The 20,592-nt window shown below is 40.1% G+C and overlaps 1 protein-coding gene and 1 long non-coding RNA gene across 5 annotated transcripts in view; one reads left to right on the top strand and one right to left on the bottom strand.

Annotated features, from left to right (window-relative positions):
* The window catches only part of SPAG16 (sperm associated antigen 16), a 981,678-nt gene that overhangs the window by 430,000 nt on the left and 531,086 nt on the right, over positions 1 to 20,592 (top strand). The window contains exon 11 of one of the 4 annotated variants that reach the window (XM_073218145.1): positions 5,093 to 5,204. The exons of the other annotated variants lie outside the window; for them this stretch is intronic. Coding sequence (XP_073074246.1) covers positions 5,093 to 5,153 — 61 coding nt within the window. The 3' untranslated portion in view covers positions 5,154 to 5,204. Of the gene's footprint in view, positions 1 to 5,092; positions 5,205 to 20,592 lie in introns of those variants that run through there. 4 annotated transcript variants of the gene reach the window in all.
* The window catches only part of LOC108397066 (uncharacterized), a 513,643-nt gene that overhangs the window by 174,745 nt on the left and 318,306 nt on the right, over positions 1 to 20,592 (bottom strand). The window lies entirely within an intron of this gene.

Genomic DNA, 20,592 nt, shown 5'->3' with positions numbered 1-20,592 from the left:
CATCATGAGAGACAAGAGCAAGCAGAAGTAGGTGACTGCTTCTAGGCAGTAAATATGTTTCTCCCACTTTATTTTTCCCTTTGACTGATTTTGGCTTCTAAGGTTTTTTTGCCTCAGGGTGGGAACATATTTTCTCCCCAGAGTTACATTTGGAGTAGTTGGCAGAATCTCCGAACCTGAAATCTGTCTTCATGGGTGCAATACTTGGGTGGCTGCCCCTAGAGATGGTATGGCTTCACCTGGAAATGCACATCCATGGGGCTTCCACTTGGGGAGCACCTAGTGGGAAATTGGCCTAGGCTAAAGCACTTCCTAGACAGGTGGGCCCTTCCCCAGAATTGAGGAATGGTAGAGACACTGGAAGCTATGGAATTAGACCTCCATGAGATAGAAAACAACTTAGGGGCCCTGAGTGGCCATGTGGCAGTCAGAATTGTGGGATGTGTGTTTCTTGAGATATTGGAATCAGTTAATGAGGAGAGAGACACACTTTGGCATTGCTTTGAAGAGCTGGGAATGACATACAGGATGCCCTTAAGAAAGAGGGACAGTTATTGAGAAGTCAGGTTTTGCTCCTGAAATGTATGTTAGCAGTGAGGGAGGAGGCAGCATAAAAATCCCCGTTGCAGGAGGCCATGGGAGATGGGGAGGAAGGAGACATGTCTTAAGCCCTGGAGATGATAAAGCAGATATCAGGAGAGGATGAGGGGGTGGGGAGGAGGGTGTAACTGTTGAGAAGGCCTCTGACTGAGGCACTACCCCTCCCATATTAAAGTCCCTCCCGGTTTTATTTAAGAAAATAAAAACATAACAACCATGGACTCCTCATGGGGAAGACCCGTCCCCTCCCCAGGTTGTGGAGCACTCTGTCCTCCACCCCTATACTCAGGATGAGCTGGTGGACATGAGCATCTGGTTTTGGCAGAAGCCAGCAGAACCTCTGCCTACATGGCTTTTGTGTATTTAGGATATGAAGATTGAAAACATTGTTATGGTGGATTCCGAAATGGGTAGACTGACTTCCTTGACAACTCACCCCTCCCTGCATTAGCCCTTGCAAAGTACCTATCACACCTCAGGGAATCAGGCACTTCTGAATTGGCTGACAGCAGCCATGAGGGCAGTTGGCCTAATCAGGGTGATGCACCATACTTAGCCACTAGCTGGAAAGCATATGCAGAGCTCCAGCAGGTGTTAGGGGAATTGAGCATGAAAAATATCATCTATAATATGGAACCCAAGAGCCCCGATGAGGAGTTGTTCACCATAGGAATGAGAAATCTGGTGCTCCATACAGCTTGCCATCCCTCTTTGGGTCCTTAGTGACTAATCCTGCTCCCCACGTAGGGCAACCAATAAGTGAAGCTACTCATAGTTTATCAGATGTTGGGCAGGTTGAAATAATAAGAGCACAGAAGGAGGTACAGGCTATGACTGAAAGGAGAGGTGCAAAGTGCCCTGTGAATACCTCGAGGGACCACAAGTGGGTTGATTTGATAAAGGCCAGGGTAGTGAAAGGAAAACTTGAATGGCAGCCCAATAGGTTCTTGATAGAACTGAGGCACCAATTAAAGCCAGAGTAGCAGTTCTAGCCATTAAGGTCCAGGACCCAGAAGCCAGAGGCAAAGCCCCAACTCCAGCCTGTGTGCCTGAAAGACACCCTGGGGGATGGCACTAGGCTCCACTTGGGCCCTTACCCACACAGGATAATGACTGGGCATCACGGTTGTCAAGGCCCCCAACTTGGGGAGACATGGTGGAGACCAGAGGCCACACGTAGAATTAGCAATTCATTGGTCCCCCATGAATATACAATGTGTCCTGGTGCTGGTGGACATGGGAGCTTAATGTTCACTGATTTATGGCAACCCTCAGCATTTTCCAGGGACCCTTACTGTGATAGATGACTATGGGGAAAGGGCAATTAGATTGAGGAAAGCCCAAATCCCATTGGAAATGGAGCATTTACACCTAAAGGAGTATACTGTGCACATTTCTCCCATCCCAGAATATATTTTGGGGGTAGATATCCTGCAGTGCCTGTGGTTACCACCGCAGGTGAGTTCAGACTGAGGGTACATGTGGTAAAGGCAGTTCTGAGGGGATATTCTCATCACCCTCCTTAGCTCCTCCTGTACCTCAGTGGGTTACAAATACGAAGCAGTATATATTTCCTGGGGGACACAAGGAGATTAGAAAAACTCTACAGGAGTTGGAGAAGGTGGGCATTATAAAGCCCACTCATAGTCCTTTTAATTCCCTGGTGTGGCCAGTGAAAAAGCCAGACAGCTCCTGGTGTATGACCATGGATTACAGGGAATTGAATAAGATCACACCCCCTTTGCATACTGCTGTCCCCTCTATGGTGGCACTTACGGACACACACAGTCATGAACTAGGGACATATCATTATGTTATGGACCTTGCTAATGGTTTCTTCTCTATTGACATAGCACCAGCAAATCAGGAACAGTTTGCTTTCACATAAGAACGCTAACAGTGGACATTCACTGTCCTTCCACAGGGATACCTCCACAGTCCCACCATTTGTCATGGATTTGTAGCCCAGGACTTGTCCACATGTATAAAACCACAAATGGTGCATCTGTACCACTACATTGATGATATCAAGCTCATGTCTGATTCTCTCGCAGATTTAGAAGGGGCAGTTCCTATCCTAGACTGCTGCAACAACTACAGGAGAAAGGATGGGCTGTGAACAGCACCAAGGTTCAGGGACCTGGTTTGTCTGTTAAGTTCTTGGCGGTTGTCTGGTTGATTAAAACTAAAGTTATCCCAGAAGCAGTCACAGACAAGGTCCAGGCTTTCCCAACGCCTACCACTGAGGCAGTACTACAAGTGTTTTTCAGTCTTTTGGGCTACTGGAGAGTGTTTATCCTGCACTTGGCACAAATTCTGAAGCCCTTTTACTAGTTGGTATGAAAGGGCATCAAGTGGGACTTGGATGAAACATGTATAGCTGCTTTGACTGCTGCTAAGCAAGCAGTCAAGGCCATACAGGCCTTGATGTAATGGACTCATCCAGGTCCTGTGAGCCAGATGTTCATGTAACCAATGGATTTGGATAGGGCTTTTGGCAGCAGCTTGAACTGAAATGCCAACCTATTTGATTCTGGTCACAACTCTGAAAAGGAGCTTAGGTCTGGTATACCTTGTTAGACAAGCAACTGGCTGCCATGTACCATGCCTTGCTGGCTATGGAGCCCATTAGCAGAACAGCTCTGACCAAGGTAATTACCTATCCCATTGTGGGATAGGTGTGAGACTGAACTCAGAGGCCACAGAGAGGCATGGCACAGATGCCTACACTGACCAAATAGGGCACATATTCACAGCAGCCTAGCACCCCTTCCACTAGTCCCTTAAGAGAACTCCAATGCTTATTGTGGTCAGTGACATATACCAGTGGAAAGCAGGAAAAACTTGGTTTTGAGCCATTGGTAACTATCAGGAGGCAAAAGCCACTCTATGTGAAGATGCTTGGTATACAGATACCCAGTCATGGGCAGCCCACAAAGTGCAGAGTTGTGGCTTTCCATCCTAATACTGAGACAATATGGATGGAGGGCAGAGAGAGGAAGTGCAGACAATGAGCTGAGCTGCAGGCAGTATGATTCATAATCACCCAGGATCCCTCCCCTATGTCTGCACTGTCTGCTCTGACAGCTGGCCTCTCTATTGCGGCTTGACCCTGTAGCTACTGACATGGTACCATGCCAACTGCATGCCTGGTCACTGGCCCTTTTGGGGGCAAGAGTTGTGGCAAGACCTATGGGCCTCTGGTCAGACTAAGACTGTTACTATATGTTGTGTGACAGGCCATTTGCCTTCGACATCCCCAGGGAATGATGAAATGGACACATTGGCCCAGGTCCATTGGATAGAAGGAAAGAGTGCCTCTGATGTAGATCAATAGATACATCAGCATTTGTTGCACACAGAGCAAAAGACAATGTGGAATGTAGCCTGTCGGTGGGGCTTGCCATTGATCTTTGAAGAAGTCGGCAGAGCCCGGAAAGAGTGCCTTGTATGCTCTAAGAGGGACCTAAACCAAGTCCCACAGCAACATGGGACAATAGTAAGGGAGCCAATACCCCTCATCAGGTGGCTGATAGACTGTATTGGGCCTCTGCCCATATCAGAAGGGTCTCAGTATGCCATGACTTGTGTGGATACAGCTAGTGGACCGTTACTTGCTTTTCCTACATGTTGTGCTTATCAGCAAATGACCAAAAGGGGCCTAGAGCATCTCTTTGCAGCCTATGGCCAGCTACGAGTGATTGAGAGCAATCAAGGCACCCATTTCACTGGACATGCATTACAAGAATGGGTGCAGCAATCAGGAATAAAGTGGAAGTTTTGTGTACCATATACCCCTACCAGGGCAGGCATGATAGAGAGGTACAATGATTTGTTGAAACCTGGCCTGAAGTTGGACACCAAAAGTCTACATGACTGGTCAGTTTGCTTATGGACAGTTCTATTGTGTTTGAATGAGAAGCCCTGAAAGGACCCCTAAGCTTTGTGGACATGTTAACACACATTTCTGCCTCTTCTATACAACTATATGGGCAAACCAAAGAGGAATTATTAGTCAGGATATGGCCAGCACAGCAACATCCTGCTGCCAGCCCCAACTACATTAAACCCTAAAGACTCTGTTAAGTGGACATTGCCCTGGACATTTCAACACATGGACCAACAATGGCTGCCCGCTTCTGGCACCTTGGGGAATAGACCTGAAAGCTAGTCTCCTGTGTGTTCCTGGAGTAACAGCAGATTGGCCACCAAAGATCATGGTAGTGTACCCAAAGGCTGGGAGGTAAAACTGTCTCATGGGGAAGTTTCATTTTATCTTTATGGCCAGTGAATATACCTCCCATAGTCCTATATTGACCCATCTGTAACTCTCATAGGGAGGTAGGTGAAGGTCTGGTATACTAGACCAGGATGAGATCCCATTCCTGCCACTCTCCTATCACAGGACCACTCTCTTACATGCATCCTACCTGACTGACAAAATTTGCCTATGCTGGTATATCATTAAAACATGTAACTTATCACCCTTCAGGTTATTTTCTTCTCTAGTCCCTGTGGCCTGGACTTGCCCCCTGGCTTCAGCTGCCATGTGATGAGTGCAGTGAACTCCATACCTGTTCAGCTACTGGTCTTCTGTGGAATGGTGAGCTATGGACCTAATCTGCTTAGGACTTTGAACCTAGCTGAATCCTCCAGCTTTAGGATTATCATGATTTTATTCCCATTGTTATTGCATGTTATTAGTCTGGTTACATTGCTCCAGTTTTCTCACCCAGGGGCCATTGCAGAAGATGGGGAGCAAGTAGATTGTTAGGTAAGATTTTGGTTTGGTGAGACTGAGAAATAACGATGGAACATTCTTGGGTGAAAGCGTTTATACCCAGCTTTATTCTCATTGTGGCAGGTCAAAGCCTAGAATCCTGTCCACCTCAGATCAAGCCTACTTGCAGCAAGCCCATCTCTGCCTCTGGGCCTCTCCGCCCCTGCAGCTGTCTAAGTCTCTGTCCTCAGCCCTGCCTCCACTCCAGTCTCTACTCTCCTGTAGCCATGCAGCCCAGAGCACTGGGCCGATCTCTTATATAGAGTCAAAAGTAAGGTGCCCACATGCATGTAGTGAGCAAGCCAACCAGGGTCAATGAGAATATGGCCGTAGGAACTTTCATTTTCTCTATAATTATGTGGTAAGAAAAAGCTTGAGATGTCTCCCCATCCTCTTCTCATATAGTTGGACTTAAGGAGATGGATTTGAGGAGAGGTGATGAGCTAGAAATGTTTAGATCTTGGCATAGCCCTGAATGGCTCTTTGGTAATGAATAGTAGACAGAGATCGGGAGAAGCAGGAGAAAGTCAGATGAAAGGGGAGGTGCCAAGGTCTTGGAGGCTCCGTGATTTTCGTGGCCATTTTGCCTGTTATTGGCCGTCATCTGAGTTACGGAATTTCTAAGAAATCAAAATTTCTACTAAAAAACTACCATAAATGATTCATGTCTTACATGCATGAGCTTGGAGTTCACTTTCTTCTCTTGATCAAGTTGTATAACTCAGTAATTTTCTGAGATACCCAACAATTATATTTTTCCAGGCACAGTGTATGAAAAAGAACAGTTTCTTTTGAGAAAAGTTCAAACAAGCACCTACCTTGATTTTGGAGACAAAGATAAAATGAATACTTTATAATGTTGGACTAAAAGAACTAACATCTGATTCCCTGAGAGGAATAATATTAAGAATATTCATGATTTTACAAAAGAAGCAAAGGTGTTAGGAGGAATAAAATATATAAACTGTGATTATTCAGACTTTAATTTGTATGCTTTTCATTGGGTGAATTATTCAGCCCCTTTGCTTCTCTCACTCTCTTTTATCTTAATTCCTACTTTTTACCACTTGTTATCACTTCCAGAAAAAAAAAACTGGGCTAAAAATGCAGAAACAGAAGGAAACCCCCAAATGATAGCAATTTCCATTTTTTCTCTACCATTCAAAATAATTATTTGTAAAATAAAAAGATTTTAAAAACTAACACAGCAGGAGCTGAAGTTACTATACAAGAAGAGCAAAGGGTTTTGGGCTGCTGTTGTCTTTTGCCTCAAATGAATTATACTCCAGTGTGCTCATAATAGGAATCTTCTCCTGTATTAAACATCTATCTATAAAGTAGATATAGCTGTATAATATCTGTATAAGTAGAAAAAAGTAAATAACAGAAAATTGAGTAGACCAGATAATTCCAGAAAAAGTAGGTACCCTACAAAGTCCCAACTGAGAGCCTCAGATACTCACTAAGTTCCTACCCCCAATTTCTTTCTCCCAGTACCATAAGACTTACTAGAAGTTCTACTCTGTTTTTAAGCAGCTCTCCCTAACTTCTTAACTTGTAACTCTTCTTAGAATCAGAAAATTCCTTGGGGGGGGAAAACTATTGCCAAATACTGGGCCCACATCCCTCTGTGCCTTTCTTCTTTCCAGAATTTTTACCTCTTGATTTTTAGGTTCTTTTGCAGTCCTAAACTCCAATTTATTATCTATAAATATTTATGGGTTACCTGTTATAGACCAATTACTGGGCTGGGAACCAAGAGAAAACTGAGAGCAAAAACAGATCTTTGCCATCATAGACTTTAAAATCTAACAGAGGACTCAGATATAATAAAGTAATTACAGAAGCACAAGTAAAACTGAAGTTAAGATGAGTGGAAGGAAGTACAAGATATGGCAAAACAATATATTAGGTGATTTTGACTTCACTGGGTAGGGCAGATGATACTCTCTGATTAAGGATGGGGAGGGGTAGGTAAGGGAGAACCTTGAGGCACGTTTCTGGAAGAAGGAGCCCAGATACAATAGCCCTGTGCAGCACAAGACTAAGACAGGGAGAGACCAGTGTACCTGAATGGGAGAGCTTTGGCAGTGATGACACGTGATAAGGCCAGATATGAGGCTGGAGGCCAATTCATGTAGTGCCTTTTAAGTCAAGCTAAGACGCTTATCTTCATCCTCAGAGCAATGGGAGGTCATTGAAAGGTTTAAGCAATTGAATAACAATGAGAAATGCTTAATGGAATTATTAACTGGCTGCAAGTGTGGTTAATGGCCTGTATTTCATTAAATATTATAATACCAATTTTACTGTTGAGGAATCTAAAATTCAAAGAGATAACCAGACATATTCATGACCACAGCACTAATAAGTGATGGATTTGGAACTCAAGTTCACAATTGCATTTTTTGTCCTGGTAGTCCTCTCTTTAATCCAAGTTTCCTTAGATGAAAGGGAAAGAGCATACACAGAAAGAACTTAAAGGTAATTTAAAAACTTAAAGGTAGTTTGATAATGGTTGTCAGGTGATACCTAGAGAGGAGAGGTCAGTACTGACTTCTTTCTTTTTGCACTGTCATCTTTCAGCCCTAAGTATTTTTTAACATTCATTAGGAATTATTCTTTGACTCAGATAATTTAAAACTATGATTTTAAACTTCCAAACATGAAATTTTAACTAGGCCAGATAATATAACTGTACTAGGTCAGATAATATAATTCATATGATACCAGTTCTTTGACATATCTTAAGATTGGCTTTATAGCCTAGTAGGTTGGGAATTTTCACCACTGCGCCATCTGTACTTGAAGAGTGTGTGTATTGTTTTCAGATACGCTGGGTCCATTAAAATAAGCTCATAAACTCTTATTCAGATTTTCTATACCCATTTGATTTTTGGTTGCCTAGGTGTCTTAGAACTCCCTTGCTTTTGTTTGTGAATTGTTTATTTCTCCTTGTAGTTGTGTCAGTTTGTGAAGCTATGTTTCTGGTATACATGTTAAAACTGTTCTGCCTTCCCAGTCAATTGACCCCCTTCTCACTATGTGAGATATTGCTTCTCTTTAGCAGTGCTTTTCATCTTAAAGTCTGCTGTGTCTAATAGTACAGCCACACTGCTTCCTTTTGGTTACCATCTTTGTTTCTTAACTGGAGTTCAGTCAACATAATTTTTTTATTAACACTCTTGAAATATAATTCACATAACAGAGATTCACCTGATTTTTGTTAATTTGCATTCATTTTGATTGCCTATATTTTCAAATTGGAAGAAAAAAGAAGGGCCAGCTTGCTGGGAAAATTGATGTAATGGCATGTGAAGAACAGTTGAAGGAACTAAATATATCTATCCTGAAGAAGAGAATATGGAGGTAGTGTGAGCATGTCAACTGTCTTCAAATATTGAGGAGTATGAATTTATTGTATAGGGCTCCAGAGAACTTAAAAAGGTCAATGAGTAAAATACAAGGCAGTCCATTTCAGGTTCTTAGAAGAATTCTCTAGGGATAGGTGTTGTCAAAACTGTAGTGGTGGTTTCCTATTTTGGAAGTGTATAAACAGAGATGGATAACCACGTATTAATGATATTGGTGAAAATGCTTAGCCTTTGAGCACAAATGTCTAAGAGTTCTTCCAACTCTTCAATTCTCTGATTCTTTGATGTAAATATTGCTCAAAATTTATTAAATGCTAAAAGAACCCAAGTATAAAAATACAGTAAGATATCTGTAATTCAAATGAACTTGCTTATAGTTCATACTATTTTTTTTATTTAAAACAACTCTCATATAACAATGATTATTGTAAATATCTAAGGCATAGTTATAAGCCATATTCTAATCAATGTGGCAAGTACAAAATGCCAGGTTATATAATAATACATCAATCTCCTTAAAAGCTCACTCTAGATATATTTATCATTAATTTTAAAAAATTAAGACATGCTAGAAATTACTGTATATGTAAAATAAGTGGAGAATTATTATCAAGTTTTATGTCAGACTTGATCGTTGGTATGAAATCGATGTTTCCTTTGTTAGCATGAGGCATTATTAATGTGTTCAGCATCCAGCTATCAAATGCTCCAAACAACTGCAGAGAACATTGTGCTATTACAAAGGAAAAACAAAAACAAAACTATACATTTTGAAGTTTTTCAAGAGAAGAAGAATACCTGCCACCCAGGAGATGAGTGTGTGTGTGCTCACTGTGGCCTGCTTTACGGCCTTGGTGCCAGTAATGAATATAGCTTTTTGCATCTGCCACCAGATGGCAGAAGTATGCATTACTTAAGAAAGAGTTCACAAAGTGCTTTACTATTTTTTACCTAATTAGATTGAATCAAAACAGACAATTTGAATACTTTTTAATAGGTCTTATAACAAGTTTGGTAATGGTGAAGATGGAGAATATTCACTAAAATGAGATTTTGTAATTAAAGTCATTATATTATTTTTTAAACTATTCCCTTTAGAACAGTACTTTTCTTTGTTAAAAAAAGAAAATTCTCACAAGGGATTCCCACTGACATGTTTTAATGCATGCAGTAAATATTTTAAATATTCTTTTATGTATTAATAATTGCTCTATTATCCTAAAGGTGGTCAGTGGGCACATAATGAGGGTAAATTTGAAAGCATTATGCACATATAAAATACAAACCAGAGTAGGAATGTTATTAATATAGTTATTTTAATATAGTTATTATTAAATGTTAATTTAATATAGTTATTAAATTAAGACAGAAAACTTTAAAAAGAATTACAAATGTTATAAATAGGATTTAAACAATCTCATATACATTAATATAAAATTACCTGACTGGCTTTAAAAAGTTAAAAAATAATAAAATGCATTAATACAGACCCTAGACTTAAAAAAAATCATTATAAGGGATATAAATGCTTCTTTACTAAATAGTAAATGTTATGGATAACCAATAAGTTTTTAAAGATCAAGGATACATTAGCTTGTTTCCATATCAATTCTCATTTTTATTCTGATGTTTTTGTTCAATCCTTTAAAAATTCTACTTCCTTGTATCCCACTGACTCTTTAACCCTCTACATCTGACTTATAATAAGGGAAATATTCATATCTAGTAAGTATGTCTGGCTAGAGTCATTTGTATGGATAACTTCTTCTTTGCCAATCCAGCAGACTATTTTGACCTTAAACTCTCAGTAACATGTGACATAGAGATGGTAGGACCATTTGTTTTCTCCCTCAACAACATTTCCCTATGTGGTGTCATTCATTCTCTCCATTCCAGATGTTATCTATGTGATGAAGCCCCTGAATGCCTATCTCAGAATACTTATCTCCAGACTTGTATATCCAACTGCCTCCTTGCACTAAGTGTCTTTTATTTTGGCACATTTTCTTTCTTGATGGCATTGGCTTCATGAAGGGGCCAGGCTAGCTTTCCTGTATAATGTTCCACCGTCTGGTAAAAAAGTCAAAAGTGATAAGGTAAAAATCACATGACCTATATTCTTATCACATGTAAGAAAAATAAACTGTATAATAGAGGGACCAAATTATCACTTCTGCCAAAGTAGGATGTTTATAAAGAGTTTTAAAAATTTATTTCTGCTTAGGGCAGTAATAGCTGTACAACTGAAGTATGATTTAATTTACAGACTATATATCTCAGGGCTAAATACAAACTTTAGCCAGTGTGTGTAAAGTCTTAAATGTATTAATTCATAAATTTGTTTGAAGTGTTAATTTTTTGGTTTATATTAGTTGTTTTATATTGAAAGATCTGCCAACTTGAATATGACTAAAATGTATATTTTGTATTTATTGTTTCACCTGGCTTGGAGTGTGGAACTGCTCAAGAGCCATCCCCCTCCAAGGCTAGCTATTGACTGTGATGTGTCTTGGTACCAAATATTCTACCCAAATTAAAGGCAACTATAGCACAGACTCACTTTTAATTTGAATCAAAACACATGGAAAGAATGAGACATTAGTCAGTGGGATCTGCAGCTGTAAATCATGGATTTCTGAAGAGGCCATGACTGACGTCTTATGAGGAAAAACAGTGACAAAATGAGCACCTACTATGTGCTAATTGTAACTCTGAGCTCTTGAAATACAGCAGCAAACAAGATAGACAAAGTCCCTTTAGTCATGGAATATATAAATTGATGGAGACATAGAGACAAATAAATAAGTAAACAAATAGGTAAGATAATTTCAAGTAGGTATAAATGGTGAAGAGCTATAGAGTTAATAAAACAGATACTATTCTGGGGTAGGATGGATTTGGAGAGGTTCTAGAAAGCCACTTGGAGATGGTGACAAAGTTGAGATTTTGAATGATAAAAAGGTGTCAGTCTGACAAAAATTTCAGGGAAAGCATATTAGGCAGCATGACAAACATGAGAAGGCCTAAGAGAACCTTTCTGGAAAAGGGAAGGACAGTGTGACCACAGGATTGTGAGTGAGTATATTCAGAAACACGGGAAGAGACCAGATGATATGACGATGAGTTAAATTTCAACAAAAGCCAGGAAAAATTTAAGAGGTTAACATGATGTGATATGACTACTCTGGCTGCCCTATAAACCATGGGTACAAGCCAGAAGCTAGGACAGCTCAGTGAGGAACAAGAGACTAAAAGATTTTTTTGAAGTGCCCAAATAGTCAGTAGGAAAGTTTAGGAGTAACTAGAGGGGATGGCAACGTCCAAGTAGTGTTGTTTGGCTTATATTTTTAGGATTGGGAAATATTATTCATATAGGTAGGCTTGAATAAAGGAGAATGAAGAGAAGGATAGCTTAAAGAGAAGTGGTCTGAGATGTCAAGAGTTAAAGTCAAAGATAATTGGCTCTTATCATGCCAGGTGGACACCATCAGAGCTGTCTCAAGTTATGCAAAAAATCATGAAAAATTTCACAGCATCAGTGTTAGTGGTAGAAACTTTATTAGAGAAAGGAAAATTTTACATGGCTGGAATTAGCGAAATAAAGAGGTAAAAGTGCCCCTAGTCTCATTATCTCACAAAGAGGCATACTAGGAACAGAGCATTTGCTGGACATGGCATATATTCATTTTAGTGGAAGAACCCCTCAGTTCTGTGTGTCTCTCTCTTAACATAGCAAATGTGAGATATGGCCTTGTCAGTTGGGGAATACACTGCTTTTCTGTATCAGGCAATATGGATTTGATATGCCAGCCAATTCCTAGGGATTTGTTGGGAAAGTCAGATGTTCTAGAGCTGGAAAATAGAGGTCTCAGGGGTCTGAGGAATCCTTCACTCCACCCTGACTGAAGAAGGAAGCCATTGGTGTAACGGGAAACTGGACTTGGATGTGCACCTGAATTTTGAGCTGGGAGAAAGAAGAGCCCTTCTACTCCCCACAAGACTTAGCAAGCTCATTGTCCATGCCCAGAGGAAGCAAGCCCAGAGGAAGCAACTAAGGATATTTCTGGATATTTCTGCTAATAGTGTAACAGTGTAGAGCAAGAGAAGAGGTATTCCCTTCACTAGAGAAAATATGTGATTATATAAAAGTTAGGATATTTGAGGTAGGAAGGGGACAGGGAAATGGGGATTTAAGCAACATATTCCCTATTTCCTCAGTGAAATAGGCAGCAGAGTTTCTTGCTGGGAATAAGAGGAGTTATATTGGGGAGCTAGAGGGAATATAGTGAAAGTTTAAAATTATTAATAGAAAAGGTGAAAAGATCGATAAATTATACTGAAGGGCCCAGATGATGGGGCCCTTAACATTGTTTTATTTAGGGAGGGTATATGAACTTTAATACTGCTGACATGCCTGTGTTTATGTGTGCATGTGCATGATTTCCAATAACATTTAAGCCCTTTTATGGAGCTCAGGTAAATGGCTGATCCATATCTGGGATTTTTCTAAGCGTGTGATAGAAGGATGGGATCCATGGTAATTGAACAACTGGTGAGAAATTAGTTCATATATTAAGTCACACACTGTGACATCCACATGAAGTGAGAAGAGGAGAGGAGCCATCAATGGTGCTCTAGGTCAAGAGAAAAGAATTCATCAAGAGACCAGTATTCTATTTCTGGAGCCCCTTTCTAAAAGTGAGAACATGAGAGACTAGGATACAGGATTTTATCAGACTGTGGAGGGCTGGCATTTACATAGATTTACGTAGAGCCATTTAAAGTGATAGCTAGAATATAGCATTAGGATTTTGTTGCCCAGGTGGATTGAGAAAGCACTAGAATTAAGAATCTCCAGAAATTTTGAGTTTGAGTTTTGAATAGGTCATTTACCTGACTTCTGAAGCCTCCTAATCATTATATTGGGAATTCTGATGGAAAGAAAGAATGTGAAATCTTCTACATAACTTCTAATAAATTAAAATAATTTATTGGGAATTCAGTTGATGGAAGTGACAAGGAAAAAGTAGATTCCATATAACATTATGACACAAGCTCCAGAGGAGAAGGCAAGATATTATAAGACATGAAATTTTGCCAGAGAATGTTGTCACCCACACATATATACACACTGTATCCTAAGTGGTACATATGTGAAGTCCTGTGTCACTCCCTCAAAGATGGAAAAGAGGTGAGGAAAGAGTTTGAAGGTATAGTGGTAACATTAGAAGAGCTCGAGAGAAGGAGGCCAGCACAGCAGAAAGAACAAGGGACAAAGCATAGCAAATGAATGAGAGATTTAGAGAAATGCTTGCCTTTAGTTTGGAGGTAGAGGATTGCTGTGATGGGGGCATAAGCAATTATATTTTCCTTCAGATATTCTGATACTGATTTAAGATGTTTTGGTTCCAGAACTGGCTGAGGTTCTCAGGCAATATCTAGCCTAGTGTTAGAAATGTGGAGGTGATACTATTTCAAAATTGTGTCCAGAGCCTTTCTTTGCAAAGGGACTGGTACCATATGGAATAGTGACTAGAACCCTGGTGAAGCAAGGACTGCTATGGAGACCATGGAGCAGCCAGTTGTTGCTGCTTCTGGGCCTGGCTTGTATATAATGCAGAGAATAAGAGATAAGTAGTGATAAAACTAGATACTTCTGAAAATCTTGTTTTCATGCTGACTTTTGTTGTACATGAAAAATAAGCAATAGTTAGTGCACTTTTTTTTTAAATTTTGTTATCATTAACCTACAGTTACATGAAGAACATTGTGTTTACTAGGCTCCCCACTTCACTAAGTCCCCCCCCCACATACTCCATTACAGTCACTGTCCATCAGCGTAGTAAGATGCTGTAGAATCACTACTTGTCTTCACTGTGTTGCACAGCCTTCCCCGTGCCCCACCCCACATGCTAATTATACATGCTAATCATAATGCCCCCTTTCTTTTTCCCCACCCTTGTCCCTCCCTTCCCACCCATCCTCCCCAGTCCCTTTCCCTTTGGTAACTATTAGTCCATTCTTAGGTCCTGTAAGTCTGCTGCTGTTTTGTTCCTTCAGTTTTCTTTATTCTTATTCTCCACATATGAGTGAAATCATTTGGTGCTTGTCTTTCTCTGCCTGGCTTATTTCACTGAGCATAATACCCTCTAGTTCCATCCATGTTGTTGCAAATAGTAGGATTTGTTTTCTTCTTATGGCTGAATAATATTCCATTGTGTATATGTACTGCATCTTCTTTATCCATTCATCTACTGATGGACATTTAGGTTGCTTCCATTTCTTGGTTATTGTAAATAGTGCAGCAATAAACATAGGGGTGCATCTCTCTTAATCAAACTGGGCTGCTGCATTCTTAGGGTAATTTCCTAAAAGTGGAATTCCGGGTCAAATAGTATGTCTATTTTGAGCTTTTTGAGGAACCTCCATACAGTTTTCCACAAAGGTTGAACTAATTTACATTCCCACTAGCAGTGTAGGAGGGTTCCCCTTTCTTCACAACCTCGCCAACACTTGTTGTTTGTCTTTTGGATGGTGGCGATCCTTACTGGTGGAGGTGATATCTCATTGTGGTTTTAATTTGCATTTCTCTGATGACTAGTGATGTGGAGCATCTTTTCATGTATCTGTTGGCCATCCGAATTTCTTTTCTGGAGAACCGTCTGTTCAGCTCCTCTGTCCGTTTTTTAATTGGATTATTTGCTTTTTGTTTGTTGAGGTGGGTGAGCTCTTTATATATTTTGGATGTCAACCCTTTATCGGATCTGTCACTTATGAATATATTCTCCCATACTGTAGGGTACCTTTTTGTTCTATTGATGGTGTCTTTTGCTGTACAGAAGCTTTTCAGCTTGATGTAGTCCCAGTTGTTCATTTTTGCTTTTGTTTCCTTTGCCAGGGGAGATGTGTTCATGAAGAAGTCGCTCATGTTTATGTCCAAAAGATATTTGCCTATGTTTTTTTCTAGGAGTTTTATGGTTTCATGACTTACATTCAGATCTTTGATCCATTTTGAATTTACTTTTGTGTATGGGGTTAGACAGTGATCCAGTTTTATTCTCTTACATGTAGCTGTCCAGTTTTGCCAGCACCATCAGTTGAAGAGACTGTCATTTCCCCATTGTACGTCCATGGCTCCTTTATCAAGTATTAATTGACCATATATGTTTGGGTTCATGTTTGGAGTCTCTAATCTGTTCCACTTGTCTGTGGCTCTGTTCTTGTGCCAGTACCAAATTGTCTTGATTACTGTGGCTTTGCAGTAGAGCTTGAACTTGGGGGGCAAAATACCCCCCACTTTATTCTTCCTTCTCAGGATTGCTTTGGCTATTCGGGGTCTTTGGTGTTTCCATATGAATTTTTGAACTATTTGTTCCAGTTTGTTGAAGAATTGTGTTGGTAATTTGATAGGGATTGCATCAAACCTGTATATTGCTTTGGGCAGAATGGCCATTTTAACGTTATTAATTCTTCCTAGCCAAGAGCATGGGATGACTTTCCATTTGCTAGTGTCCTCTTTAATTTCTCTTAAGAGTGTCTTACAGTTTTCAGGGTATAGATCTTTCGCTTCTTTGGTTAGGTTTATTCCTAGGTATTTTATTCTTTTTGATGCAATTGTGAATGGAATTGTCTTCCTGATTTCTCTTTCTATTAGTTCATTGTTAGTGTATAGGAAAACCTCAGATTTCTGTGTGTTAATTTTGTATCCTGTAACTTTGCTGTATTCTGTTATCAGTTCTAGTAGTTTTGGAGTGGAGTCTTTAGGGTTTTTTATGTACAATATCATGTCATCTGCAAATAGTGACAGTTTAACTTCTTCTTTACCAATTTGGATTCCTTGTATTTCTTTGTTTTGTCTAATTGCCATGGCTACGACCTCCAGTACTATGGAGTGGGCATCCCTGTCTTGTTCCCGATCACAGAGGAACAGTTTTCAGCTTCTTGCTGTTCCGTATGATGTTGGCTGTGGGCTTATCATATATGGCCTTTATTATGTTGAGGTACTTGCCCTCTACACGCATTTTGCTGAGAGTTTTTATCATGAATGGATGTTGAATTTTGTCGAATGCTTTTTCAGCATCTATGGAGATGATAATGTGGTTTTTGTCTTTCTTTTTGTTGATGTGGTGGATGATGTTGATGGATTTTTGAATGTTGTATCATCCTTGCATCCCTGGGATGAATCCCACTTGGTCATGGTGTACGATCCTTTTGATGTGTTTTTGAATTTGGTTTGCTAATATTCTGTTGAGTATTTTTGCATCTACATTCATCAGTGATATTGGTCTGTAATTTTCTTTTTTGGTGGGGTCTTTGCCTGGTTTTGGTATTAGGGTGATGTTGGCTTCATAGAATGAGTTTGGGAGTATTCCCTCTTCTTCTATTTTCTGGAAAACTTTAAGGAGAATGGGTATTATGTCTTCTCTGTATGTCTGATAAGATTCCAAGATAAATCCATCTGATCTGGGGGTTTTGTTCCTGGGTAATTTTTTGATTACCGCTTCAATTTCTTTGCTGGTAATTGGTTTGTTTAGATTTTGTGTTTCTTCCTTGGTCAGTCTTGGAAGGTTGTATTTTTCTAAGAAGTTATCCATTTCTTCTAGGTTTTGTAGCTAGTTAGCATATGTGTTTTCATAGTATTCTCTAATAATATTTGTATTTCTATGAGGTCTGTCGTGATGTTTCCTTTCTCATTTCTGATTCTGTTGATTTGTGTTGATTCTCTTTTTCTCTTAATAAGTTTGGCTAGAGGCTTATCTATTTTGTTTATTTTCTCAAAGAACCAGGTCTTGGATTCATTGATTTTTTTCTATTGTTTTATTCTTCTCAATTTTATTTATTTCTACTCTAATCTTTATTATGTACCTCCTTCTGCTGATTTTAGTCCTCATTTGTTCTTCTTTTACCAATTTCGATAATTGTGACGTTAGACTATTCATTTGGGATTGTTCTTCCTTCTTTAAATATGCCTAGATTGCTATATACTTTCCTCTTAAGACTGCTTTCACTGCGTCCCACAGAATTTGGGGCTTTGTGTTGTTGTTATTTGTTTCCATATATTGCTAGATCTCCATTTTAATTTGGTCATTGAGCCATTGATTATTTAGGAGTGTGTTGTTAAGCCTCCATGTGTTTGTGAGCCTTTTTGCTTTCTTTGTACAGTTTATTTCTAGTTTTATACCTTTGTGGTCTGAAAAGTTGGTTGGTAGAATTTCAGTCTTTTGGAATTTACTGAGGCTTTTTTGTGGCCTAGTATGTGGTCTATTCTGGATAATGTTCCATGTGCACTTGAGAAGAATGTGTATCCTGTTGCTTTTGGGTGTAGAGTTCTAGAGATGTCTGTTAGGTCCATCTGTTCTAGTGTGTTGTTCAGTGCCTCTGCATCCTTACTTATTTTCTGTCTGGTGGATCTATCCTTTGTAGTGAGTGGTGTGTTGAAATCTCCTTAAATGAATGCATTGCATTCTATGTCCTCCTTTAGTTTTGTTAGTATTTGTTTCACATATGCTGGTGCTCCTGTGTTGGGTGCATATATATTTATAATAGTTATATCCTCTTGTTGGACTGAGCCCTTTATCATTATATAATGTCCTTCTTTATCTCTTGTTACTTTCTTTATTTTGAAGTCTATTTTGTCTGATACTAGTACTGCAACAACTGCTTTTTTCTCTCTGTTGTTTGCATGAAATATCTTTTTCCATCCCTTGACTTTAAGTCTGTGCATGTCTTTGTATTTGAGGTGGGTCTTTTTTAAGCAGCATACAGATGGGTCTTGCTTTTTTATCCATTCTATTACTCTGTGTCTTTTGATTGATGCATTTAGTCCATTTACATTTAGGGTGATTATTGAAAGATATGTACTTATTGCCATTGCAGGCTTTAGAGTTGTGTTTACCAAAGGTTCAAGGTTAGCTTCTTTAGTATCTTACTGCCTCACTTAACTCACTTATTGAGCTATTATAGACACTGTCTGTTGATTCTTTATTTCTCTCCCTTCTTATTCCTCCTCCTCCATTCTTTATATGTTGGGTATTTTATTCTGAACTCTTTTTGTGTTACCTTTAACTGCTTTTGTGGGTAGTTGATTTTATTTTTTGTCTTTAGTTAGTATTTGGTTGGTCTGCTTTCTTTGCTGTGATTTTATGTACTCTAGTGACTTCTGTTTAGCCTTAGGAATGCTCTCATCTAGAGCAGTCCCTCTAAAATACCCTGTAGAGGTGGTTTGTGGGAGGCAAATTCTCTCAACTTTTTCTTGTCTGGGAATTGTTTAATCCCTTCTTCATATTTAAATGATAATCGTGCTGGATACAGGGTTCTTGGTTCAAGGCCCTTCTGTTTCATTGCACTAAATATATCATGCCATTCTCTTCTGGCCTGTAAGGTTTCTGTTGAGAAGTCTGATGATAGCCTGATGGGTTTTCTTTTGTAGGTGACCCTTTTCCTCTCTCTAGCTGCCTTTAAAACTCTGTCCTTGTCCTTGATCTTTCTCATTGTAATTATTATGTGTCTTGGTGTTTTCCTCCTTGAGTCCCTTCTGTTGGAAGTTCTGGGTACCTCTATGGTCTGAATGATTATTTCCTCCCCCAGTTTGGGGAAGTTTTCAGCAATTATTTCTTCAAATATACTTTCTCTCCCTTTTTCTCTCTCTTCTTCATCTGATACCCCTATAATGCGAATATTGTTCTGTTTGGATTGGTCACACAGTTTTCTTAATATTGATTCATTCCTGGAGATCCTTTTATCTCTCTCTGCATCAGCTTCTATGCGTTCCTGTTCTCTGGTTTCTATTCCATCAATGGCCTCTTGCATCTTATCCATTCTGCTTATAAATCCTTCCAGAGATTGTTTCATTTCTGTAATCTCCTTCTGGACATCATTCCTTAGCTCTTGCATATTTCTCTGCAGCTCCATCAGCATGGTTATGAACTTTATTTTGAATTCTTTTTCAGGAAGATTGATTAGGTCTATCTCCCCAGATTCCTTCTCAGGGGAGAACGTCTTGGTTAGTCTGGTCTGTGTCAAATTCTTCTGCCTTTTCATGGCAATAGAGGTAGTTGCGGGGAGCTGGTGCGTGTGTCAGCTGGGAGAATGTCCCTTCTTGCTGGTTTGTGGACTTCCTCTCTTGGTAGAACAGCGACCCCTAGCGGCTTCTGCTGGGCAGCTGTGGGCAGACGGGGTTTCTAATTCTTGCCAGGCCACTGTGAAAAGAAGCTCTGCCCTGCTGCTGTGGGCGTGGCCAGCCTCAGGCTGCTGCTCCACTATGGCAGAGCAGTGTCAGAGGAGAAATGGGTGGGAGGCTGTTTATCTCTGTGAGGGGCCTCCGAGCTGTGCTGCTCCCCAAGGGGTTAGGGTGCCTGGAGTTCCCTGGGATTCCCAGCTGCTGGGCTAAGTGTCCCGGGATGTTTCAGTCCTGCGGTGGGATCCCTGTCCCTTTAAGTCTTTCAAAATCACTCGCTTTTCTTTGTCCCAGGGGCACCAGCTGCAGGGACCCATTCGCAGGTTTTATTGTCCTGTTCCTCTAGTATCCCACACCCCACGCACTGTGTCTGTGCTCTGGTGTGGATGACTAGGGCTGGGTGTTTAGCAGTCCTGGGCTCCCTCTCCCTCCCCACTCTGACTCCTTTCCTCCTCTCCGTAGCTGGGGTGAGGGGCACTCGGGTCCTGCTGGGGCTGCAGCTTGTATCTTACACCCTTCACGAGGCGCTGGGTTCTTGCAGGTGTAGATGTAGTCTGGCTGTTGTCCTGTGTCTTCTGGTCTCTCTTTTAGGGTTGTAATTGTTGTATTTTCAAAAATACATGTGGTTTTGGGAGGAGATTTCCACTGCTCTACTCACGCCT

Source organism: Manis javanica, chromosome 12 (assembly GCF_040802235.1).
Source record: "Manis javanica isolate MJ-LG chromosome 12, MJ_LKY, whole genome shotgun sequence".
Taxonomy (NCBI): domain Eukaryota; kingdom Metazoa; phylum Chordata; class Mammalia; order Pholidota; family Manidae; genus Manis; species Manis javanica.
Note: the sequence above shows the minus strand (reverse complement) of the source record. Positions and strands in the feature narration are given on the sequence as shown.